The 27,289-nt window shown below is 41.6% G+C and overlaps 1 protein-coding gene across 1 annotated transcript; it reads right to left on the reverse strand.

Annotated features, from left to right (window-relative positions):
• Positions 1 to 337: 337 nt before the first annotated feature.
• LOC117481920 (ETS-related transcription factor Elf-2-like) lies at positions 338 to 25,585 on the reverse strand. Its single transcript, XM_034129861.1, is given in 12 exon segments — positions 338 to 1,961; positions 1,963 to 2,262; positions 2,810 to 2,981; positions 3,076 to 3,323; positions 3,325 to 3,487; positions 8,682 to 8,877; positions 9,514 to 9,600; positions 9,819 to 10,001; positions 10,737 to 10,850; positions 15,290 to 15,548; positions 17,733 to 17,889; positions 25,241 to 25,585. Coding segments are annotated over 11 exon segments (2,061 nt in total). The 5' UTR covers positions 17,811 to 17,889; positions 25,241 to 25,585; the 3' UTR covers positions 338 to 1,700.
• Positions 25,586 to 27,289: the final 1,704 nt, after the last annotated feature.

Genomic DNA, 27,289 nt, shown 5'->3' on the forward strand with positions numbered 1-27,289 from the left:
TATTATATATCTATCTCTATCTATAGCTATCTACACTCTATACAATATATCTACTCTCTATCTATCTAATCTATACACTATATAACATCTAATATAGATATCAGTTACAAAAACAACCGGCCCTTTGAGTGCAACCTTTATGCGAATGTGGCCCACGATGAAATCGAGTTTGACACCCCTGCACTAAAGGAAAGGGAAACCCCTAAAAGGATAATAGGGCCTCTTTAAACTATTGTTGATATTTACAGGGATGGATGACATGACCCTGTGTAGATCAAAAGCACACACACACAATGAAAAAAATAAATCAATAACACCACAATGGAAACAACTGGAGTTAGGTTTCAAATGTCTTTTTATATGTCAGTAAAATCTACTTTAATACACTTTGAAACAAGAGTACAACAAAATAGAATATACTTCAAATGTTGAATATACAAACAGTTCAGTCTGAACAAACAGCTTTCTCTCTGTACATACAAATAAAAATGAAATGTAGGGGCGGGGCCAAAAAGGGCAGTAAAAAAAGTGTGCTGGCAAATTGACCCTCTGTTTTAAGTAAAGTGACCTGGATGCACAGTGGTTTCCTATTTATAGATGTTACAGTCATTTTGCATATCATTTTGATTTCCAATGTCTGTCTTTAATCATTATTTTAATTCCTTCTTGATACTTTTTGGGTGACCTTTTTAAAGACATGGCATCATGCATCAGCACTGAGTCGCATTTCCGTGCAGCCAGATAGTAAGGTTTGTAAAAAGAGGAAAACATTTGTCAACATTTTTTTAGAAATATCCGAGATGCTTTTGTCGAATAAATGTGAAAATCAAGTCTAGAGATTTCCCTAGACGCTGGAGGACACACTGTTTCAACCAATATGAGCGTGTAACAGCCTGATAGTGACAGAACTCATATTAATAATACAAATACTAGTTCTTCTTAGTTTGAATAATACTGTGCTTGGTACAAGGTATCAAAACACACAAAAAAAACAGCTCATTGTTCAGACGTTAAATGAAAAAGAAAACATTGAAATCTAAGGCGGTTCTGTTAACTTTAGCTCCGTAAACTGAATATAGTAGATATATATTTAAATATGTACATACATGACCACTTTCTGTCTGATATTGTTCCTTCTTAGAGCTCATCGCAGCTCTGCCTTCTGTCTCGCTGTTAGCAATAGTAGCACCACCCACACTTCTGCACAGTGATAGAAGTATTTAACAAAAAGAAAAAGGAAGGTTGCTGGTTGTTTAACATCAGTAGAGGCAGAAGTATAAACACATGGTCTCCACAAAAGTTGTATTACACCCCTCACTGCGTTTTACTGTGATTTCAAAGTTCATATTCTGGTAAGCGGAAATTATTTGCCTCCATATGTAGTGTTTCTACTTATTTTCAAGGTTCCCAATTGCAGTCAGTGACGGCGATCCGTTTGGAAAAGGCATACGTTGTAGTGATCGAGGTTGGTCCCGTTTACCTTTTATCCAACAAGTCCCTTTTAAAGTCTGTGTGCGTTCCTATGATGCAGAGACACTTGGAGAGGTGTCGGGGGGGTTGCAATCGGTAAAGTTTGGGGGGGGGGGTGAAGTCGAGTTTTGGGACTAAAAAAAACTGGCCCTTAAGAGTCTTTAAAGTCTCTCAGACGGCTGCTGGTTATTAAAAGAGTAAAAACAACGTCAAAGTAACTCTGAAATGTTTCAGCACTCGATCTCTTCAGTCTTTATCGTCACGTCGGGGGTGTCCAGTTGGACGAGCATCTCCACGCCGTCCGACTTGGCGTGGTTCTGCTGGACAGCGAGCGTTTGGATGTGGACTCCAGCAGCCTTCAGCTTCTCCATGGTGACGCCCCCGCTCCCCGGCGCTCCGATCACCAGCTCCGACCCGTTAAAGATGCCGCTTATGATCCGAGGCTGCGTCGTCATCGCGTGATTGGACGTCGATAATGTCACCACCCCCCCCCGCGCTGCCCGCCTGCGACACCACCAGAGTCTGTTGCTGCCCCTGCGTCGGCACGGTGAGCCTCATCACCTGCGTCCCCGGGCCCACGCTGACCGGCCCGAGGGCCCGCACCGTGAGGGGGCTCCCGAGGAGGCTGAGGCCCCCCGGGGGGCCCCCCATGCCGGGCTTGTGGGAGGTCTGGAGGTGGCACTGAGCTAGCTGGTGGGCGGGGATGGTGATGATCTTGGCCAGTTGGACGGTGATCTTGTCCCCGTTCTCTGCTGTGGCCGGGACCATGGTGGGGATGGTCTGGATCACAACCTACACAAAAAGAAAACAGCATGATGTTTTATCTTCTAGATTAATCCTTGAGTCTATAAAAAAGTTGCTCAAAGTACAAGGTGATATCTTGTTTCAACAGGGATAGGCAGGACATTTTCATTAAATCAGCATAAATATTGGCTGAAAGTAGCATTTTCTAGAATTGTTGCATGAGGAATTACTCTGCGCATTTCTTTTAAATAATTGGTTAATGGTTAGATTACTTTTCCATCAACTATTCCTTGCAGTTCTAGTTAACTTGTCTTAAACAGAAAAAAGACTAAAAACCAACAATGAATATAAAATAAAATGCAGTACAATGCCAGTTTCAAAATCCTAATATATATATATATATATATATATATATATATCTCCAATGATATAGTACTGTTGATATGGGCTAGATGTATTTATTATTATTTAACATGGGCGACAGAAAAAGGATGGATGGTTGGAATATTTCAAATAGATTGAAATATTCCAACCATCCATCCTTTTTTTAAATAGATTAAAAAATGTATTAACATATATAATGCTCTCCACACACCTTCTGCTGTGAGTTGGTGTTCCCGGCAGCGAGGGCGGAGGAGTTGGTGAGGAGGGTGGTGTGTCCGGCTGGCCCCATCATTCCTGTCTGCTGCTGCACGGCAACCGTGGAGATCTTCTGACCCATCGATGTCGTCATGACTACAGGCATCTGCATCGCCACTCGCACAGTCCTGTGAACCAAAGGAAAGGGGGCACACAGTCAGAAGTGAATCCTGGGAGAAGATGTAGCATTAGCACGTTAGCATCTCTCCGCAGAAGTCTCACCTGGGCCCGGATGCCGTGGGGATGATAGCCGTGTGAGAGTGCTGCGTCTGACTCCTGTCCGACGCTCCTGACATGGACACTATCCTCTGTAAGCCCGTTACCATGGCTGCAGCACCTCCCGTCATGGCCTTGTTGCCCGTGGTGACAGTGGCGTGGACCACGTTGGCCCTGTTGGCGCCCCGCAGGATGTTGGGCTTCTTGGAGGACGTCAGCTCGGAGGCGTGCAGCAGCATGTCTGAGGGGGGGGGGCACTCGCTCGTAGGACACGGTCTCAGAGTCCATCAGGTCCTCGGGAGAAGGCAGGTCTGCCTTGTCATCGTCGATGATCACGATGTTTTTGGGCATGTCTTTGAACTGGTACACCAGCCGCTGGCCCTCCACCTTGGCCAGGATGCCGCGCTGGTAGTAATATCTGAGGGGGGGAGGGAAATCAGGAGTTACAAGTCTATTCCAGGACCTTACAGCTCTGGTAAACTATATATTTCTTAGGGACGTCAATCCATTAAAACAATTCATCAAGCTTAATCACATTAAGATATAAGATTAAAAGAATGTGCAGTCAATTAGGGTGGTTTATCGCAATTAATGAAAAAAATAAAAAAACTATTATAAACATGGGAGTAGACAGATATGATTGATTAATACAAATTGTATTAATCAAAACAAAGATGCATTTAAGCGAATTGAATTGATTCGTCTGAAAGCTGCTCCGTCATCACATCTAGTCCATTTGCTATAAACAACCAGAATGAGTTTCATGATAACTTTGAATGTGATGCGCCGGTGAAGATGGCCGCATCGTCTTTGTGCTCCCCTCCAACTCTGCCCCTTTTCGTATGTTGTACATATTTATTTTACTTTTGCCGTTTTACTTTTAACATGGTTCGCAACATGCAAGCCGACCGCACCTACTCTGCCATACAATATAGCAGAGAGGAACTTCTTCAATTGCAAAACTTCGTGGACAATAATAACCCTCCGACAGACAATGGAGATTCGCCATGGCTACCTGTTGCTGTCCTACCTGAGAGACGCAAGAAGAAGACAAAGCGAGGGTCCCGCGCCGGGCTGCTGGTCAGACTGAGGAAACGAGAGAATCGACCCCCTCTTCCAAGTATTCTTCTGGCTAATGTTCAATCCATTGAAAATAAGCTAGATGAACTCAGAAGCCGGATTGCTTTTCAACGGGACATTAAGAACTGTAACGTGTTAATTCTCACTGAGACTTGGCTCAACCCCGCTATCCCGGACTCCGCCATTGTTCCTGATGGATTCTCTATTTTTCGTCAGGACCGGACTGCTAACTCGGGGAAAAGTAAGGGAGGCGGTGTGTGTGTAATGACTAACAACAACTGGTGCTCAGATGTGAAGATTATTTCTTCGGACTGTTCCGCTCATCTAGAGCATCTCATGATCACATGCCGGGCTTTTCATCTGCCGAGGGAATTCACATCTGTTGTGATAACAGCAGTGTATATCCCCCCGCAGTCGCTCGCCGACAACAACACGGCACTCGATCAGCTGTTTGGGATTATTGATAAAACCGAGACTTCACGGCCAGATGCGGCGTTCGTTGTGGCCGGAGATTTCAACACCGCCAACATGAAGAAGGTCTTGCCAAAATATTATCAATACATCAGCTGCCCGACGCATGGGGGAAACATACTGGACCATGTTTATTCCCCTTTTCGAAATGGATATAAGGCTCTCCCTCGCCCTCCCTTCGGCAAATCAGACCACATCTCTCTGCTGCTGCTGCCTGCTTACAAGCAGAAACTTAAAAGGGACAGACCGATAACAAGGACAGTACAGCGATGGAGTGAGGAGTCAGATGCAGCACTGCAGGATTGCTTTGCATCTACGGATTGGAGTGTGTTTGAGGACAATAACATCAACACACACACGGACACTGTCATCTGCTACATTGGGAAATGCATCGATGACGTGGTACCGAAGGTTTCTGTACGGACATTCCCAAATCAAAAGCCCTGGATAAACGGCGAGGTGCGCGGCAAACTGAAAGCGCACAGAGCTGGAGATTTGGAGGAGTACAGGAAATCTAGGTATGATCTCCGGAGAGCAATCAGCAATGCAAAGAGACAGTACAAAGAAAAGGTGGAATCTGACTTCAAAGGCTGTAACACCAGGAAAATGTGGGCGGGACTAAGGACAATGACTGACTACAAAGGAGCAGCGGGGGGGTGCTGCGGGAGTGTCTGCGTGCGCATCTCTCCCAGATGAGCTGAACAGTTTTTTTGCACGCTTTGAGAGCAGCCAGGCTATGGAGGTACAGAGGGACCAGGAGCTACACTGCCCTTTTGTTTTAAACAGGGCAGATGTGTGTAAATCCTTTAAAAGGGTTAACCCACACAAGGCTCCTGGACCTGATGGCATCCCTGGCCGTGTTCTCAGGGTGTGTGCAGTTCAGCTGGCAGAGGTGTTCACAGACATCTTCAACAGGTCCCTGCTGCAGTCTGTAGTCCCCACATGTTTCAAACACTCCACTATCGTTCCTGTCCCCAAAAAGACAATAATCACCTGCCCCAACGACTACCGCTCAGTAGCACTCACCTCCATCATCATGAAGTGCTTTGAGCGGTTAGTCAAATCATTCATCACCTCCTCCCTCCCTGAATCTCTGGACCCCCTGCAGTTTGCCTACAGAGCAAACAGGTCCACAGACGACGCCATAGCCCTCACCATCCACACTGCCCTCTCACACCTGGACCAGAGGAACACATATGTGAGAATGCTGTTCATTGACTACAGTTCAGCATCCAATACCATTGTGCCCTCCAAGCTGGCCATCAAGCTCAGAGACCTCGGGGTCAACAGCGCCCTCTGCGACTGGATCCTGAACTTCCTGACGGGCAGACCCCAGGCAGTGCGGGTGGGAAACATCACATCCTCCACCCTGATTCTCAACACCGGTGCCCCTCAAGGCTGCGTGCTCAGCCCTCTCCTCTACTCCCTGTTCACACACGACTGCGTGGCCACACACAGCTCCAACACCATCGTGAAGTTTGCTGATGACACGACCGTCATCGGCCAGATCACAGACGACGACGAGACGGCGTACAGAGAGGAGGTCGAAAACCTGACATCTTGGTGCCAGGATAACAACCTCCATCTCAACATCAGCAAAACTAAGGAGCAGATTGTGGACTACAGGAAGCAGCAGAGAGAGGGACACGCCCCCATCGCCATCAATGGGACTACGGTGGAGAGAGTCAAAAGCTTCAGGTTCCTTGGGGTCCACATCACTGAGGACCTGACATGGACTCTTCACACCACCACCATCACCAAGAAAGCTCGACAGCGGCTCTTCTTCCTCCGCAGGCTGAGGAGGTTCAAAATGGATTCCAGGATACTCTGCAACTTCTACAGGTGCACGATAGAGAGTATTAGGGGTGTTATAATAAATAATAGTTTCTACGATGCATTGCGATGCGGACGATTCGGTATCGATGCAGTGACGGAAGATAACCGATTATAGCGTAGTAACGTTGCTTCCTGATTTTCCGGCCGCGGCTTTACTATAACGTTTTTTTTTCTGTCACTTTAATATCAAATCGGTCGGTGACGCAGAGATCAGGGAACAGACGTGACAGCGGCACCAAACACGGAGCAGTCTGCTTTATCCACCAACACAAGAACACCAGTCCAGAACCAACAGCAGAAGGACCCGCTCTGAATCACTCCGTGTCGCTGCGGCTCAGAGACACAAGGATTTATGTTTTTCAAAAATAATCGCGTTACAATCATGTCAGGTTTTTGGTGGATTTAATTAAGTCTTGGATTGCAGAGTATGAATGTCCTCTAGCAATTTTTAGACGATATATATATATATATATATATATATATATATATATATACACACACGTGTGTAAAGTTTGTGAAGGCAGGAGGAAAAAAGCTTCCGCGATCACCGTCTCCTCTCCGTTCCTCCAAACCCCGCCCCCTCCCTGAAAATAATGAGTGACAGGCTGATAGTAACCTGATAGAAACTTTATTATTCACTTAATCACTGATTGAGATATGATGAAGCTAACTTAACTTCATGGGATTTATGTAACAGTAAGACAGAGAATGTAAGTGTGCACCCACATGCACTATTTTTGTTTGTATATGCTGTTGTAAATACTCCTGTTGTCTGCTGTGTTCAGACTCAAGTCCTGTGTGTGATGCCACATTCAGGACCTTCAGTGTCCTTTTTTTAACAGAAGACCATTGCTAGAAGCTGCAGCTAGACTGCAGAAGCATTAGTTTTTTGTTTTTGAGGATGGAACAACTTCACACACAGATATAGGGAGGCTAGACCTATACAATTAATTTATTTTGGTTTATAAATTAATGTCAAGACATTTATGTTATTGATTTCTGAAGCACTTTCTAAATAATAAAAAGAGAGTTCATATGTATTTACTGCATGTATGCATTGATGAAAAATAAGCCATGTGCAGTAATATAGAAAATTGAGGATGCAACGCATTGGTATGAATCGTGATGCATCGTGATGCATCACGATATCGAATTGAATCGAATCGTTGACAGGATAATCGTAATCGAATCGAATCGTGAGACCAGTGAAGATGCACAGCCCTAGAGAGTATCCTGACTGGCTGCATCACGGCCTGGTACGGCAGCTGCACCGACCTCGATCGTAAGGCTTTACAGAGGGTGGTGAAAACTGCACAGCACATCACCAGGACGGAGCTGCCATCCATGGAGGACCTTTACTCCCAGCGGCTCAGGAAGAAATCACTACGGATTATCAAAGACCCCCATCCCCCCAGCCACAAACTGTTCTTTCTGTTGCCGTCTGGCAGACTTTACCGCAGCATCCTGGCAAAGACAAGAAGATTCGGAGACAGTTGCTTCCCGCGGGCAGTGAGACTGTTAAACAATTGAACTGCTGAAACAACTTCAAAAACATTCATCTGCTACTCAGTAGTATGTATCTAATATATATCATTCCAATAACTTGTATATAGACTTGTACTGCACTATTCCACATGCTCACTTTTTTTTAGAACTATTTTTCTTTTTGTATTACTCTTGCTCTTATTGTTATTATGTTATTATGTTGCATTGTTGGAGAAGCCTGTGACATAAGATTTTCAACAACATAATTACTCTGTAGCTATGTCAGTTTGACAATAAAGAACCTTGAACTTTCTGCAGCGGAGTAACACATTAAAAAGGAAAACAGCACAAAGTTTCAAAAAAGTTTCACCAGTATGTTACCTGGCAATGCATCTTATCCTATGTTGATTTTATTCATATTTTACGTATTTTTATTAATGTGTTTTTTTGGTAAACATTCCTATTCAAATGTCTCACCATTCCTTTAACTTAAAGTGCATTGCTCTTGAAAAGGTGTACTTGCATTATTATACCAATATAATATTATTTATTTGTATTAGTACTATACTATATCAGTGGCATAAAACTGCGTTATAAAACTGAACATTGGTCTTTGAATTTTGCAGTCTACCAATCAGCTCATTGGTCTTTTTTCAATAAAATATATCTAAAGTAATGTGCAAATGTAAGTCCAATCGTTTTAAGCACGTTACAGCTTTAGTATTTACACACACGCTCACCTGAGTGCCCGCCCCATGGTCTCGTAGTTCATGTCCGGCTTGTTCTTGTGTTTGCCCCACAGCTTGGAGACGGCCTTGGAGTCCACCAGTTTGAAGATGCCCTTCTCCCTCTGGGTCCACTTGATGTAGCGGGGGCAGGTGTTCTTGTCCTGGAGGAGGTCCAGCAGGAACTCCCAGAGGTAGGTGGTGCTTCCTGCTGGAAAGCAAGCTAATTCAATGCACTGAAAACCAAAATGTATCTGTGCTCTACAAATGCTACTGGCAAAATAATTCTGTCTATGAGTGTTTATCACAGTAAGGAAAAAAATGTGTCTGACTTAAACGGTGCTTAAAACAGCATTTGTTGATATGTTGAAGCTTGAAAATACGAAATGGCCTGGGACAAACACGTTACTCTACTCTGAACTGCATTTAAAGAGGACATATTATTCTCATTTTCAGGTTTAAATGTGTGTTTTGTGCAGGGAACTTTGGGATTGTACTCTTTGGAGACCATTTACAGGCACAAAAACCTAAACAAGAACACACTACAGGAAAGGGAAAACCCCCAACAAGCATAAAAGGGTCTCTTTAATTTATACCATTATTTTCCCATTTTCATATATTGTGTTTATTATATCTTATCTATTTCAAACCAATTAAATTAATGTTTTTTAAGCTTGTAATGTTTATGAACCCTCTCCAATACTAGTAAGATATATTGTTCCGTTTAGTCTCTGAACCCTTATTCTAAAGCTTTGCATAGATCATCTGGGTGTCCCATTTCACACATCTCCATAATGTCTCATGATTGTACTTGTAAAGAAATGAATTGAAATGAAATGTAAGTTACCTTTCCCTTCTCTTGGTTTCTTCTTGATGCCGAGGTCCAGGGAGCCATTGGATATAGCCGACTGATGTGTCTTTGGCTTCCGTCCAGCTGTTACAAGAAAACATTTGAAATAGGGCTTAATCGTTTGCTTAAATTGAGTCCCTGATTAGTGAATATACACCCAAAGGTCTACTACTTAATAACTATAATCAAACAGGGTAACTCAATGTTTTGGGTTGACGTTTGCAGCCTAGCTTGTGACAGAGCGGCCAGTTGTTTTACAAACGTTTGTAGTATTTTGCAACCACAAGCTCTACATGTCTTACCCCTCCTCTTCCTGACAGGCTCGTGTCCTGGCTCTGGTTCTTCCAGCAGGGTGACCATCTCCTCGTCTTCGTCCTCGCAGCACTCCTCCGTGGATATCTCCACCTCTGTCTCTGTAATCATGTCTGGACGCATGGCAGCGTGAAGGAAGTCTGGCGTGACGATGCAAGGCCGGACGTAAGAGTCTGGTTGGAGGATATAATGGGGAAAATCTAAGAATTATGCATTGAGGCAACATTATGACGCTTTAATACCAGTTTGATAAATGATCATATAAGAGGTCAAGAAGCATTATTATTATTATTATTATTATTTCACTGGCAAAAAATGGCAAAAGGCACTTTCACACCAAGTACTTTGCCGTACTTAGTTCCCAGAACTTAGTTCATCAGAACTCTTTAGTTCCCGGAACTAAAGAGCAGATCGCGTTCACACCGGAATAAGTCCCTGAGGGAGGATTAGTCAAATGAAGCCGCTGACGTCACTTCTTCTTCTGCTTTGGGTTTACTGGCAGGCTGCAAACAACTTCACGGCGTATACTGCCACCCGAAGTCCCCGGCCGGAAGTCCCCGGAGTTGGGGACTGGCTTCAGTAGAAGCTGCTGGGACTCCCAGCAGCTTCTACTGAAGCCACGGCGGTTCTACTGAAGCCACGGCGGTGAGGTGACGAACAGGTACAGCCAGGGCCGGACCGAGACAATAAGTCAGGCCGGAAATTATACACCCAGCCAGGCCACTACCAGTTTTATTTTGTGGAGATAGAATCAATTACTTTCTGCAAGTACAAACTACAGAAAAGATAACAAGCCCCAACAATTATTATTTGACAACACAATCATGTTGGATAAAAAAAAAAATGACAAGTAACTATAATTATTTCTACATTTTGGTTGTGAAGTGTTATGAGTTAGTGTGTGTTACCTGGGCTACGGTCTTCTCTGATGCTGGAAGCTGAGTCCATGCGGAGCAGAGCCTCTGCAGCCTCGATGGTCTTGTCAGAGCAGTACACATGGTTGCCATGGACAGAAGCCTCCACTGAAACACAAACGTACAGAATCAATTAGCAAATAGTTAAAAAAAAATAAGAAGTTTGAACCCAGTGGAGCCTGTCTAAGCTAAATATATAAGTTACTCTTTAATTATCCCCACGGTAAAAGCCTCTGTCCTGCTCAAGGAAACTACACCAGCTTTCTTTCACATACCTAAGCCATAGTTTACAGAATAATAGTTTACATAATAACTTCCTTAAAAGGCAAATTAATTACTAGCAAATGAATGAATTATCCCAGTATTTAAACAGTGCATCATTCAAGATGCAACTATATGGCGCCTCCTAGTGAAATAAATAAATTCCCAAAATTGATGGCAATTTTAGTTGACAACAAATACTGATCTGATCTAAGCATTGTATGCTTTTAAAGGTCAAAGTTCACAGTGGGAAATGTGTTCATGAATTTGGCTCTTTATTTGTGAAACAAGTTAACAGTTTTTACATGGCACGTTCAATCTTTTTTGGAAGTGGCAAGATATCAGGATTGGTTCTGGATATTGAGTGACAGGAGTTATATCATCCTTATTAACTATCTAAAATATGGCATTTTATAGACACAATCTAGTTTAAAAATCATCCTGAAGCTAATGGTGAGTTGCCACGTAGGGCACCTGCTGTCGGTGTCAATCACTGGTGGGAAACACAAGATCCCGTTACACCCTGACCTGTCCATGTTTGGCTATCTCAGTGAGGCAACCGACACAGCATAGGGGAGACATGGGCTATCTTTAGATTTCAATTCCTTTCAGAAACAAACAGGACATGTTGGTGGCCATCACAGCACAGACCCTATAGCTTACTGAGCTCAGCTGCCCTTGAAAACAGGCAGCCATACTTTTATAAGACCACAAAAAGGTGTGATGTCAAAGAGCTGCAGCTTTGCTTGACCTAAACAACCACAAATACACTTCGGCCATTAGTTAGTCGTCCCAAATGTTAGTATTTTGATTTATCATTAGTTATTCAATATTAAGAAATTAATCACATAGATATGCGCATAATAAATGTGCATTGTGTGTAGGTAAAACATAGAAAAAGTACTCGAATATGTTCAAAAGTGGAAAAGAAATAGGCTTTTATAAAGACATTCAACTGTGTAGGGGCGCCAAGAATAGCAGCAAGTCCGACAAAAAGTAGTGCGGCCTCTGATGACTTCCGTGTTTACAGTCTTCATCCTTTCCCTCCAGTTCTCTTCGAAGAAGCTCACAAATCCTCTTGTCACTCAACAACCTCCTTACCTCCTATTGGCCAACTACTCGGTTGACACTCCGCCTCAGGTTAAATCTGATTGGACATGTGCTGACGTAATAGAGCCGCTTTCACGCTATTGGACCAAAGGGTAATCACTCAACAACACACCACGCCCTCTCCACACACAATGCTTCCGCCATCGAGAAGGGACAAAAATACTTTAAAATATGTTAAAAACAGAGGTGAAAACGACACAATGTTCACACTATGTGCTCATTATCGATTTGTAAATATGTATGATCGAAGACTGAAGCCGCCCGCACCAGAAACAACTACAGAGAATAAAGCGAGTGAGGCAGGCCGTCCCACGCTTCAGTCAGCAGCTGCACACCACGATAACGGAAACCCACATATATAAAAATAAAAGAAAACAACTTCACAAGAAATGTGGAAAATGGACCCCCAACACATACAATTCACAATAATAAATTAGTATGGTTAAAACTTTTTCATGACTGATGGACTTCTATTAAGGGAAAATGTGTGAAGACCGTTACAGCCCACCATTCCCACAAACTTATGACAACCACAATTAGATACACCAACACTCGTCAGTCATAACACCAAAGTAGATATTTCACGGTGTGCACCACATTTATGCTAGTGAAAATAAACCCACATGTCCTTCCGACTCAGACAGCGTGGCAAAGACGTAGGAAAGACAACATCTTTACACTTCCTGGTTGTGCAGAGCCGACCCGCAGACCGTTATTCAAGCTCACACAGCGGTGGGAAAAATCTGCTCCTACATGCAAAACACACTTCGTGCAGCCATTGTTCGGTTTGTGCAGACTGGAAAGCCCTGCGGAAGTTTTTCATATCTTTTAAATCGGGTTTAGTAAACCGTGTAGCAACGCCATGCAGGTTGCTAACCAAGGTGATCACTTCCTGATTGCCCTCCATTAATTTAGCACACTACTGAGCGGACTGAGGCGCAGCGGTCGAGCTTACAAACACACCCCACAAGTAAAAGTTATCTCCCGGATTGATTTTATAAGTACATAAAAATACGTTACCGGCTCTGATGAGCAGATCGAGCTGGTTTGCGTGCCCCTCATGCTGTGAAGTCGCCATGTTTTCCCCCTTGCTGCAGATTCACATTGACTCCTCACTGAATTGTATAGGAAGCTACAAGCTCAGATCACTCCGCCGCTAATGGGAAATCTCTTCGAATTCAACTAGACACACTACAGCGGCAGTACGGTATCCCTCCGCGGCCGACACAGGAAATCCTTCCTTCGCCCTCCCTCATTGCGTAGTGACAACGTCAAATAAAGCTGTACTGTGATTTAAATAACTCACTCAACACAAATCGAAATATCAGAGAACAAGGTTGCAGTTTGCAAAGAAATTGCCGGATAAAGGTAGTAAACTTCAACTCAAACTTCAACAAGACAGCCCTTCTAATCAACTTCTGCTCAAAACAATGATATGTATAACTGATTTCCTAGATCTCCCGTTTGTTGCTTTGTCAGAGCAGAATTTTATCTACACAATAAAAAAATAAAAACATTTTTAAGAAGCATTTTTGAACAAGTCGAATGCACTTACAACAAATAATGAAAATATTACAGTCCGGGTCATTATTAATTAGATCATTTAAATGGCTTCTTTTGCCATTCCTAATTGTCTGAGGAATTATATACTATAATTTATGAAGAGCAAAGGTTAATTATGTTGTAAAATATTATTGTCAACAATAACTCAACAACTGCTCAGTGCAAACAGTTAGCTTTTAAACAAAATATTATTTAGGTTGCTATAACTTTGTGTAAAATGTCATTTAAGGTAAGCAGACACAATTAAATGAATTACACAAAAAGAAAAAACAGTGAGCATTTTGAACACTAGTTTATTCTGCTATGGATCACTATTGTTCATCCATGGAACTGCCCCTCCCTACCTCAAGGAACTCCTCACCCCTCATACTTCCTTGCAGACCTCCCGCTCCAGCAAAGCCAACCTCCTCAAACCCCCCAGGACCAAGCTCCGTACTATGGGAGACCAGGCTTTCTGCTCGGCTGCTCCCAGACTGTGGAACGCTCTCCCCGACCACATGAGAGCACCACAGACCGTGGATGCTTTTAAAAAAGGCCTCAAAACCCATCTGTTCAATAGAGCCTTTTCCTAGACCTTTTCTTTGATTTATTACTACCCTTTTATTTATTTGTTATTGTTCGTTTTTACTGCTTTTTTATTAAATTCTACCGTGTTGTGTACTGTTTTATATTGTTCCATGCTCACTGCTTGTAGCACTTCGGGATTTGAACTCAAATATGAAGTGCGTTATAAATGAAACCCATTATTATTGTTGGTGGTAGATACCAAGTATTATAACATTTCTAGTTTTGCATGTAATCACTTCATCCATCTGCTTTAAACAGCATTTTATATTTGGATCCAGATTGAACAATACAGTAAACTATATGTACTATGTATGTATACTATATGTACAGTATCAAGTGAATACTCTGTGATCAGAAACATTTACTGATAATGATGACAATATCTTCATCCTGTTGAAAATTCAGTTTAACAATTGAAATGTGGGACAGTGAATGAATGCAGCTTGTATTACTTTAGAATACAGTGCACCAGAATGGACACTGGTCACCATTAATAAGAGATTACCGGACACCAAAATAGTTTATGTAATAGTTCATTTTCAAAAAACACCCACAAGGTGGCAGTGTGTGAACATAGAGGCCTCACAGCACACAAATATGTGATGTTGCACAACAAATTAAAGAGACACTTGAATTTATAATAATCTAATTTATCCAGTAATTTGCTTACTTATTGCAAAACATGCACTTTTTCTCTAAAACATTATTATTTAAAAAAATCATTCTCATAGAGAGTCTCACGGGTATGCAGGCGCCCTACTCGTCCTGACTCCAGCAATGTTTTATTGGAAATGCATGTGATTCATTGATAAACAAATGGTAATTGTAGGGGTTCCTATGAAGCTAAATTGGTTTCTAAAATATGCAACCCATAAATGATAACCCAGAGTAAAAGGGAACTGCGAGTCAAATATCTCAGCACGAAACAGGTAGCTTATTGACCAAGGTTTGGCAGTGGGGTGTGTTAAAGAGGCTGGATGATAGTCATTAGATAACCCACCCACAGCGCCAAAAGGATATTAAACACAGGAGTATTTCTGTCTCACCTGCCACCACTTCTGTCTCCACCTCCTGCTCATCCCCCACTTCCTGCATCTGGTAGACCTCGTCGTCGTACACCAACACCTGGGCGGAGTAGCCCTGCTCCTCAGCCATGCTGGCGCCGGGCACCTCCTCCACAATGACTGCTGGGAAGTACTCAGCCTCCTCTCTGTCCTGCACCTCTTCATAGGCCTCCTCATCTTCACACTCGCCTTCTCCCTCTCCTTCCAACTCCAGGTCCCCCTCCCCCTCTCCCTCTCCCTCCTGCAGGGGAAAGGTATGGAAGACAGCGAGACATTAGAAAAACAAGATAATACGACAGTTGCAAGAAAAGAAGAGAGAATTATGTTGTGACTGCAGTTGCAGTGTAACTCTTGCTTATGTCTGACCCAAGGTAAATGTAGCTGCGAGTTTATTAACATTTCTTTGACTTGCTATCAGTTTAAGGTAGCATCCAGTGTGTCTGTTCATTTAGTTTCTGTTTTCCGGAAAAAGTTTGCACTTGATTCTATGGTAGTTTTTGTCGTTTTGTTTTGGGATTGCTTGTGGGGCAATTGCGACGTAGCACCTTCTGAGTTTCTGTGGTTCAATAAGAAGATAGTTGAAGGATATTCATGCCATCTCCTTTTCTCTCTAGTGACATATTATTGCTAAATAAGTGTTAAAACCAGGCAATAAGGTTTAGGTTTCTGGTGTCGAGTCCGAGCCGAGTCCTCATTACCTATGCTCGAGTCCGAGTCTAAGTCACCCAAGAAGAATCCATGTTGAGTCCGAGCCGAGTCGTCATTTCCTGTGTTCGAGTCAGAGTCACAAGTCTGAGTCATCATGTATTCATCGGAGTAGATATATTTGTATTTGTTATTGTCTACATTGCTTTTTTCCTTTTATTTGCTGCATTGCTTTTATTCTGTCAATTGTATACTTATTTGTATATTTAACTACTGTCCCCAGAAAAGAACAGAAAAAGAGTGCAAGAGAAGGAGAGAGGTTTAAAGACAGAGGCTGCGTTTCACTTCGGTTAAATGGATTCCTTGCGTCCCTCACTTGCGTCGTTTCCCTGCGTCTAGTCCCTCCCACCAGGGAAGCATGGAGAGACGCAAGGAAACCACGAGAAGCAGGGAAATGAGTTTTTAGAGCAATGGGACGTCGTTTCCTCCGGAGCGTCACGTGAAGCGACGTCCGTTTGTGATGACGCCGCACAGCTGTTCGTCTGACAGCAGCTCTGTCCCCGTTATTTTCACAAACACCCCCGCCTCTGTTAGTACACATTTACTGACACAAACATTTGTATCATCTGTTGTAGACCCAAATACATTAAATAAAATAAGAACTCATTCTCAAAAAAGATAAACGCCATTCTTAAAATGTATAAACGAACAATAGTTGGATTAATATTGATTAGAGTGCACAATAGAAATAAAATAATTCAGAGAAGAAAAAGAGATATGTTATCTATCAAAACCCAGTTAGATTAACATTCATTGGATTGCACACTTTGTTTGTTTGTGTGGATATTTAGCAAATTAACATGTTAAATAGCACTTAAATGACTGACTGAATGGAAATGACAATAAATGAACATGTAAAGAAAACTGAAAAAGCGATCATGAAAATGTTTCCAATAAATGAATAAAATAAATTTTCACCACTTTGTTGTTCAGATATATCACATATTTGTAACTGAATGATGCATTCATTGAAACAAAACACAGTATAAACTGAGGAGTGAGTCCCGTGAGTTTCATGTGTTTTCTTCACTCCGCTGGGAAACTCTGCTCTCATGTCAAGAAGCATCAGATCAGTGCATGCGCTGCATCGTCCAATCAGTGAGCGATACACAGTAAGGGGGCGGAGCGAGTGTCTGAGGATTTCATCGAAGGATGGTCTGGTGGTTCCTCGATTATAGCTCCTCCATTATCGCTCCTCGCTCCTCGCTCCTCGCTCCTCCGGCAAAAATAAGGCCATTGGGACGCTACTCAAGATGGCGCAGACAAATCAACTTCCGGTGAGACCGAGACCGAGGAGCGAGGAAATGAAAAATAAGAGAAGTGAAACGCAGCCAGAGTGCTGGATGGCAGAGAATCAGCAGAAGACAGAGACAGGAAGTAGAACTAACAGGAACACCGTATGTGCTTTACAGTGTTTAAAGACTGGTAATGGAAAAGAAAATGTGAACAGACTTGGACAGCTCCAGGAAAACTCGATCAGTGCTGCTGTCTTTTTAAGTTACGTTGTTGTCGCCCCAGTTCAGCCGTTGGTACAGCAGAAGCAATACAATACTTTTGGAATCAATTCAATGATTTTTAAATTGTGAATCCAGTTGTTGGTTTATAGTATGTAGCCGTGTAATTAGCGGGATTATGTGCAGCAAGACGCTCAATGATCGACTCGCTGCACAATATTTATAGTATAAGTTTTAGTTTAGAATATAACTCTGGTCTGACCCACCTGTTGAGGGTCCTCCTCTTCAGCTGTGACATACTCCACCACCGTCCCACCATTATCGACCAGCACCACTGAGGTCATGACTCATGCTCCTCCGGTATCAGCCGTTCCAGTACCCCGTCGGTCTGCTGGACTGCACCACTTTGGAGAGCAGAGGGCCCTGGAGACAGAACACACACTTGGTAAACAACATTTTGCTCAACACAATAAAGTTTGTGATTCAGATTGGGCAAACGTGGGTTTGATGATGATTTGATAATGATAGTCTTCCTATTACTATATGTCACACCTGTCTAGTGTTCTTGATAATAATAATAAAAAACGCCCACCACCTCAAGAGCTGCTGAGAAATACTTTGACCCTTTAAAATAATGCTTTCTCACCAATATAAGTAAGCTGTCAAAGGTGCTGTTAGATTGATTTGTTAACTTTGGAGATAGCTACTTTCCTCTGTTTCCCGTCTTTATGCCAGGCTGAATGCTGTAAATAAGTGAGAGTGGTATTATCTCCTTATCTAACTTTTGGCAAGAAAGCTAACAAGAATATTCCCAAAAACTGTCAAACTATTCCTTTAAAGTATTGTGAATCCGGTTGCTCTACTGAAAGAGTTGTAGGAACATTTACAAAACTTCACTGCTCTCACTCAACAACCTGAATAATCCCTTACAACCTCCTCCATCTGTCCCAACTTCAGATCTTGTAAAAAGAGACGGCTTCTCCCGTATCTCTTCCATCTATTTCCTTCTAGCTTTGGTCCCCAGGAAGTGCCTGTCTGCTGTTACAGGAAGAAATGCACTGACAGGAAGTCAGTCCCTTGAACTAGCACGCAGTGTCCAGTGGAAGATCTAGGCAGGGCGGCCTGGAGTCATGGTAACTGTTGCTAGCAACCACAGGACCCTCAGTCCCTATTCAGGATACGAGGCAAAGCAGAGACAGACAGATATACACAAACTGATTGATGCTGTTTAAAGGGGCCCTATTATGCTACATTTCAGGTTTATATTGGTATTTTGTGCCTCTTATGTGACATGTTTACATGCTTTCATGTCTTAAAAAGTGTTTGTTTTTTCTCATACAGCCTGTGCTGCAGTACCTCTTTTCTGTCTGAAACTCGAGCCCAGTCTGCTCTGATTGGTTACACATATTTAGCCTTCAACAAATATTGTGCTTCCTGCAATTTGCCCTAGAAAAAAATGGGCTGTTCATGACTGGCACGTCCACTGTCAAGTCCGTTAGGGAACTTCAAGTTGTTGTTGTTGTTGTTGTTGTTCAGGTCAGAAGAGGTGACTAAGGAGACAGGGTTTGAAATTCTCACTGCAAGCTTCCTATTGACCAAATGCCATTACTGAGGAGAACCTATAAGTTGAAGTTTCTATTCCTCCAATTCTTTGCATCTTAGCCCTCTCTCTAGCCAGATTTTCATCAAAATGTTTACCATATTCCAAAATGCAGACTATTCTCGTTTCTATCCACTACAGTTATGCAATTATTAGGAGCTGGTTCGTGGAGATAAGCAGCAGGTGGCGCCAACTCTTCAGATGGAAAACCATTATAATTGTAGCGACAAAATTCCCAATAAGTTATGTCGCTACAATTAGGTCAACAGAAAAATGTCAGAGCCAGCTCAACCTCTTTGTTTTCTCACACAAGCCCAGCACACAACAGGTGGACTAAATACCTTAAACCACATCTGTGTGATAATTGCCGGAAGTGACCAATTACACCTGTGTGCGGTGTAAACAAATAATTATAATAATAGATGCAACGGCAAAATTAGCATTTTGTGTCCTACAATAACTAAGCAGAAGAAGAGGATGCAACAACATTACGAAATCAGAAGACAGCCAGGTGACCTGAAATGGTGAAAAACAATGTGAAAACTCAATGGATATACACATTTGTATTCGCTTCATGTATTAATGTGAGTAAGGGGACATCAATTTTTATGAAATTCCATGTCACATTTTGCGCTTATCGATACACCAATTTTTCCACTTAAGCCAAGCGGAAATGTTTTTGCGATTTCTCAAGAATTTTTTCACATTTCTGAATAATTCTACTTAGGTGTTTTTATGTTTTTGGATGAAAATTAGTATGACACTTTTTTAAACATCCACAACCTCCTGATCAAACACAGCACATCTCCCCACTTGGAAGGATTAGCAATAACTTTCTCATCAAAACATACATTATTCGTAATGACACATTTTATAGTCAAAACCCAATGTAGAATCCATCAATGACGATCTAGAGCAGTGGTTCTCCTCTGGTGGGTCGCGGATCCATTTTGAGTGGGTCGAAATTATTATTAATAATAATAATGTTTTAATTCTTTTTTTTTTCAAACTTTTATTTTGAAGGCCCGTGAAAAACAAACAATGGCAGAAAATATTATTAATATGTCGGGTAGTAATAGATGTATTTATTTTCTTCTCAGAGTGTACCAGAATGCATAGTTTATTTGTTAGTATTTCTAAAAATCTCCTGGGGGAGAATCCCCCCAGACCCCCTTCTGGGGTTTTCAGCATGTGGGCCTTTTGATGTTATACAGTTCAGCTTTGATTCCATCATCTCATTAAACCTTTTTTTAAAGCATACTTTAGTTCTGTGAAGCGATATAAGGGATATATGTAGTGTACTTCACTTTAATTCATATTGTATGCTGAAAAGCGTATATATATATTACAGCACGATTTTTTGTTGAATAGATTTGAGTGGTTCAAAATGGTGGGTCGCGATTTATTGACAAAGTAAAAAGTGGGTCCCGAGGCCTGACCAGTTGAGAACCACTGATCTAGAGGACTCTTTCATTTTGTATAAACCTACTGACCATCAACGTCCTGTAACACAGAGTGTATGAAGCCATGCTCTGTTACCCTAACTGCTGCATAATAGATGAGCCATGCTGTGCTGGTGTTCCCTCGCTACCGAGACCAACAGGATATCTGCCCGGATGCAAATCCTCTCTCTTTATTTATTCAACAGCGTGGAGCAGACACTCATGTACAGAGCTGTGTGTTGATTTGGAGAGCTAGATTCATTTGGGTGTGCAGTATGTATGCAGGGGTGATGATTAATATACATGTCAAACATCCACAGGTCTCCCAGAGGGGCATGTAACGGACATGTGGTGCTTCAGAGACCCAGGAAATCAGGACGGAGTGATAATGTATTTTAGCAGTTTCATTTTCTCTCAAAACTATTCTCCTCCATTTATTCTCAATATGTGAGAATACTCTATATTTCACCTGTTGTGTTATGCCTTTTACTCTCTGGCACAGAAACAGTGGTGCGCTACGTGTCGTTATATTGCTGTTTAACTGACAGAAGCTGTGATGTAAGCTCATGGAACAGTTGGAGATTGTGACACACTTGGCTTTTGTAATGTATCCGGAGCATTAAAGTAACTTAATTAGAAAGCCATAGAGAGATTAAGTGAAATACAGGTACAGCATGCACAGACCTGTTTGTGGTGTATGTGTACTCGGTCAGTAGAATGATTTGGCACTAAAAAAACAACATGCATTGAATGACAATAAGATCTCATAGGTGCACTGCATACGTTCTTTTTCTCTTTAATGCTATTCCAAGAGTTGTGAAGTAATGACATCTTTTTGTCGGCCGTAACTGAAGTGAGCATCCCTAGATTAAAGTCAACAGAATTTTGGAAAATTGCAGTAAATAAGATCTGTTGCAAAAACATGTTTATGACACGCATGTTCTTCAGCAGGATCATCTCCACATATTAACACCACTGTGATGATTTTTGAAGAACAAACAAACTCGGCAGAAGTAAATAGCTAACGCAATGATATAAACAAAGTACATGAAGTTTGCATCACGCCTACACCGCTAAACTAAAGGCGGACTCATGTTCGTGTGCTGGCGTTAAGTTGTCTCATTTAGCCACTTGTTAGCAGCCGCTGTTTCTAAGACATGTAAAAGCTTCAGAAGTTCACACAACACTCGCGCTTCTATTGGCTAGTGCTCCAACACATTGTACTTGATAGGCTAGGTGGCATATATCCAAGCGGTTGACCAATCACAACAGAGCTGGCCAGCTAGCCAATCAGAGCAGACTGGGCTCTGGTTTCAGACAGAGGGTGAAAAGAGATGCTGCAGCACAGGCAGTATGAGAAAAATAAAGAGCTTTTTGAACATTAAAGCATGGAGACATGTCACAGTAGAGGCACAAAATACAAATATAAGCATGATATGTCCTCTTTAAAAACCACCATCTATGAGGAAAATAGTTATGCACCTCACAACACAATGTGAAGCTAAAGGCGGGGGTCAAATGAAACATGCTGCAGGCCGAGTTCACAAATGGGTTAATAACATGCGAGCACAGACACACCCACACGAACCAAACGGACAAGATCTGTTAGGAGTAGAGTCTCTCAGGCAAGGTTGAATTGATTTAAAACAGGTATAACAGGACCTGCTGGACCACTGCTAACACATGGCTGCCTGTTCCCTTCTCAGCGTAAACATTTATGAGTGCCATTGCAGCCAACCATTGAATCCAGAAACTACAAGAAGATACAAGGAAAGTAATGAATCCTTTAAATATAGTCAAAGTCATTAACTGAGCTGCACACTTACCCTGCCCCAGTCTTACTAGTCATGTTGGTATGCCAGAAATTGAAAGTATTTTTGCTGCAATGTAAAGAATATTGGACATACAGCTAAACCACTCTTTAAAAACGTCCATGATAGGGTGGAACTACACAATTAGCTTGCTCTACTCTTGTTTTGGTTCATGGTGAATAAGTAGCAGTCTCAAGACATTACAAATTACAGCAGAGTCATCCTGACAGGCCCACTTTTCCCCCACTATGAAATCCCAACAAACACATCCAAACTAATAAGAAGGAAAACAGTCCTAACTTGCCTTGCTGCAGTAAAGTTGAAGCTTGCATCTTTACTTGGCTGCCACTTAGAATCCACCAAGAGACACCAGGAGAGTGAAATCATTCCAGTGGTCTTTTTCTTGTAGCGCAAGGAAAAGCAACAGGGCTTTTCCTGCACCCTTCTCTGTCTCTCCACCTGTATTTGACCCTCTTCCACACTTCCTGTCAGTCTGACATCCATCCATCCATCCATCCATCCATCCATCCATCTGGTCGTTCATCTCCCCTCTCTGCCTGCATGCTTGCTGCTTGTCTGTGGAAGAACCCTCTCAGGGAGAGTCAGCATTTCAGACCCTGCCCTGAGCTCAGATCACATGACAAGGGTGGAACACTCTCACACACACACACACACACATATATATAGTCACATGATCCTTCAACAACAGAGCTTTTGTTCCAAGTAACTGGGGCTGCTGGTAAAGATACAGCGCCCTGCCTTGTGCCCTGCTAACACACACACAGAGACACAAAGATGACACAACGTGCACATACATCTCAAGCATGACCTCAGGATTTACTTGACATTCACCCTCCTCATACACACATAAGCAAGTTCCACTATAATTCATGCTCTACATGATATGGTCTTGTACTATTTTTTATTTGTATTTTTGTATTATATCATATATGTTGCATTGTTGGAGGAGCTCGGGTCAGAATAATTTCATTGTCATTTCTACACTGCAGCTTATGTGCATATGACAATAAAACCTTGAATTTGAATTGAATAAATTATCTGCAGTGTTATAGTGTCTGTTGTCGGAATAAGTCTGGAACTGTACCGTTTTTTTTCTACAAAAACGCGATCTTCTTGCCTTATATGTCAGCATTGAGATGCGTTGAGTGGGGAGAAATGGCAGCAAATTGTGTTAGATTTACTTTACTCTAACATACACAAAATAATATATATAAAATGGAATTATGAGAGCCATTCAGGAGCATATTATTGAATACAAAATGTTTTTACCTTTGGCCTTTACAATTACATTTTGTGCTGAATATATTAGTCCATTAATTGAAAACCTTATCAACATGAAATGATTTGGTCTTGGATACATTGACAATGGAAACATCCCTACAAGTCCTTTATCAAGCAGAACATGCCTAATGCAAGCAGGATCAAGCCTTTCAAAATGGAACATTTTAAAGGGGCTCTGTAAGGCTCATTTTCAGGTTTCAAATGTGTATGTTGAATGTTCAAAAAGGTCTTTGTTTTTCTCATACTGTGCTGCAGCACCACTGTTCACCCTCTGTCTGAAACCAGAGCCCAGTTTAGTTATTTTGTTGAAACCCTCTGCAGAATTTCAAAAGGAAATCAACAGTTGTGGACCTGCAAATGTGTTTTTTTTAGATAAAAACAACAATGAAGGGAAGTGTATAAATGACCACCAGCCTGCCAATGATTACAGTGCATTCTGCTACACCCAGCCACCCCACCCCCCCCATATCTCTATCTCGGTGGTACCACTCCCTTCTCTCAGAGCCTAGTCTTTTCTCTTCAGGCCTCATATGATTGAGCCTCATAGTCATAGCAGAGCATAGGGCAGAAACCTTCACACAGCTTCATGTGTTGGTTTAACCTGCAGGATATACAGCTGATCAAAAGGCAGGCTGCTCAATCATTAACCAGCACTTCAGTACAGCTCACAAAACAACCTCAAAACTACCTCTAAGGCATGAAGAGCAGTAACTTAAAAAATCAAACTTAGATTTTGTTACACGTTGGTTCTATCAGCTGCATTTTGGACATTTTAAAACCATACTTTCCAGTTCTATAGTTTTACCCACTTTATTTGTTTCTTATTATCCATTTATGTATGCTCCAACGCGCTTGGTCATCTGATTTTGATTTAGAAAAAGTAATCAAAATTATAATTCCAAAAAATATAATAATACAAATTGTACACTTTCTGAATAAACGTAATAATATGCATTTTTTTAAAGTAGAATGAGGGGTGTGCATCTTTACATCGGTAATTATTATGTATATTCCATTTTGTTTAAACAAGCCATTAGAACATTGATAACGCTTCAAACAAGGTTGACAGCATGGCAGCAGCATGACCTACTTCCCACCACCTGATACTACAGTACATCACACATCAGGGTTACAATAACATGCACTCATTTCATCCTACAATGCCAATATATGTTCAGTGGGTTGACACCAAGTTTGTCAGCTTGTAGTAATGCCACTGACACATACAGATCCTTAATCAAAGCAATGTAAGATCACACAGTTGGTTGGCCGCCTGTTTGCAATCCTTACAAATGAAGAGATATGGAAGACTGTCATTTTGTCAGGCAAACAGTCACACTGTTGCAATGATACCTTTGCTCCTCACTACGCTTACCAATTAATTATTAGCCAGCTCTTGCATCATTTACGTCGTTTTATTTATTAACAAACTGTGCCATAAGACGCATTGCACAAGCACGTCGCACTCGAAAAGCGATAAGAAACAGGACATGAACGTTGACATTAACTTGGCTAATGTTAGCTAGCTCAGTTAGCATTATGAGAACAACAAGCTGTCAGAAAACAAACACAACAAACCATGTGGCTAATGCTGGCTAAAGTAAGCTCAGCTCACTTACCGTGTGGTTCTTCTTCGTGCTCCGTGCTGGTAACCAACTTAGTTTAAAGACGGTAACTTGACGTTATCTGGCTGGCTAAAGAGAGTTTGCTGTGTGTGACACCCACTCCTCCTCCCGGGCGGCTTTGCTATGATCCCGCGGCTGCTGCTCTCGACTGTCGGGCTGACGAGTCCCGCTGCTAACGGTAACACAAGCTAACCAAATGTTAGCTGTTTGTATACACAGTGAGGAGCCCGGAGCCTGCGGACAGATGAGTGTATAGTCCTCGGTGCTCTGGTTGTTTCATGTGGAGAATGCAGCTGGTAGAGGACAGGCTGCTCCTCTGTTAATGGAGACGGACTCGGGTTGTCAGTTTACTCGTTCAGGCGAATTAACCCCGTGACGTCACGCCGTACAATAAACAGTCCCAGAATAAACCGAATAAACTCATGCATTTCAGTGTCACTTTTTTATATAAAGTTGAGTTTTTTTCTTTGTTGATAAAACTAAAAGTCCTTAATAAATCCCTGTCCCATTCAGTTATAGAAGAGGATGTATATTGTTTGATTAGGAATTCATTTCCTTGCTTTTCTTCCCTTATGACAACTAAATACATTTAATAATTGTACTTCCTTTGAATATTTCCATTCAATGTCAGTTTTTACTTCCACTCCACTATATTTATAGAAGGGAATTTATGTTTTTTTTACAACAATGCATTTATTTTATAGCTTTCATATTTTAAAATTAAGATTTAAAATTAAAGAACATGATCAACTTTTAAAATGATCCAAGTCTAAAGAAACCAGTGGAACAACAACCAAAACGTTGTTTGTCTACATCTGTGCCACTATTTTGAATGCAGGACTTTAATGGAATATTTGAACATTACACTTTTGGTACTTTTACTTTCTGATAATTCCTTCCACAAATGATCTCCTAGCAGTTATCTATCTCCATCAAGTGGTCAGTGTACGGACATATCACTGTGCATTACTATGTTAACATCAATTAACACTATATGGTTGGAAACGTTATTTCGATCTCTCTGTCTGTACAAACACACAGAAAAATGTACATTAAAGTTGACTTTGAGACTTTGACTTTGAAATAATGTTATGCACAGCTAAACTGAGTTAAATTTGTTGTCACTTTATTTCACTTTATTTAAAGTGAGCACATTATCATGACAAAAGGACATCGGAATGAACTAAATATAAATCGGTATAGTAAATGTAGGCTACTGTATTCATATATAGTTAATATATTTACAAAGCTCAGCATCCCATCCATCTACAACTCTTAAGATTTGTAGGCATGTTACTTTTAACATTATTAAGTTAAATGGTACAAAATCAATTCGGATCTTTATATATTACACATTTGTTGCTGTTGAAGGTAACAATTGACACCAATATCTTCAATATATACATTTTATATACACACCAACGTATGGTTTTACTACATCTTTAAAAGTAAATATCAGCATTGGTGCCTTATGTATTACTGGTATATTTTCAAGTTTTCTTCTAGGACTGCATGACAATACTTAAGATAGTTCAAGATACATTTGCACTATGACAGAAATGCGTATCTTATGGCTATTATATTAGCTTGAAGAAAACACATGGGTGTTTTAAATCTCATGGTGCAGTTTGAAGAAAGTGTTAGGTAGATTACATTTACAATAACCCCCTCCAATCCACTTCCTTCTAAAAAAGAAAAGTCTCCATTTAACTAGCATTAAAAGCTTTGCAACAGGGGCCCCTAATGGACATAAAGGGAATAACTCCCCACATGCTAATATGATCAGAAACAGATGGGTAACATCATAAAAAGACTTCTGATAACATTTCTTAAAGGACACCTTAGCTAAACATTGTTTGCTCAGCTCCTGTTTCCATCAGTGGTCCTGGCTCGAGTGTTGTGGAAGGCACGCGTCTGTCTGTCATGACTGGGCTGCCACCACCAACATAGTCTCTGTTGCTGAAACACACAAGCACAACACCAGTTTGTATGGTACACATCAACACACTCAGTGTAAGTGACTATGTCATTTACCAGCTTGTT

Source organism: Trematomus bernacchii, unplaced genomic scaffold (genome assembly GCF_902827165.1).
Source record: "Trematomus bernacchii unplaced genomic scaffold, fTreBer1.1, whole genome shotgun sequence".
Classification (NCBI taxonomy): Eukaryota; Metazoa; Chordata; class Actinopteri; order Perciformes; family Nototheniidae; genus Trematomus; species Trematomus bernacchii.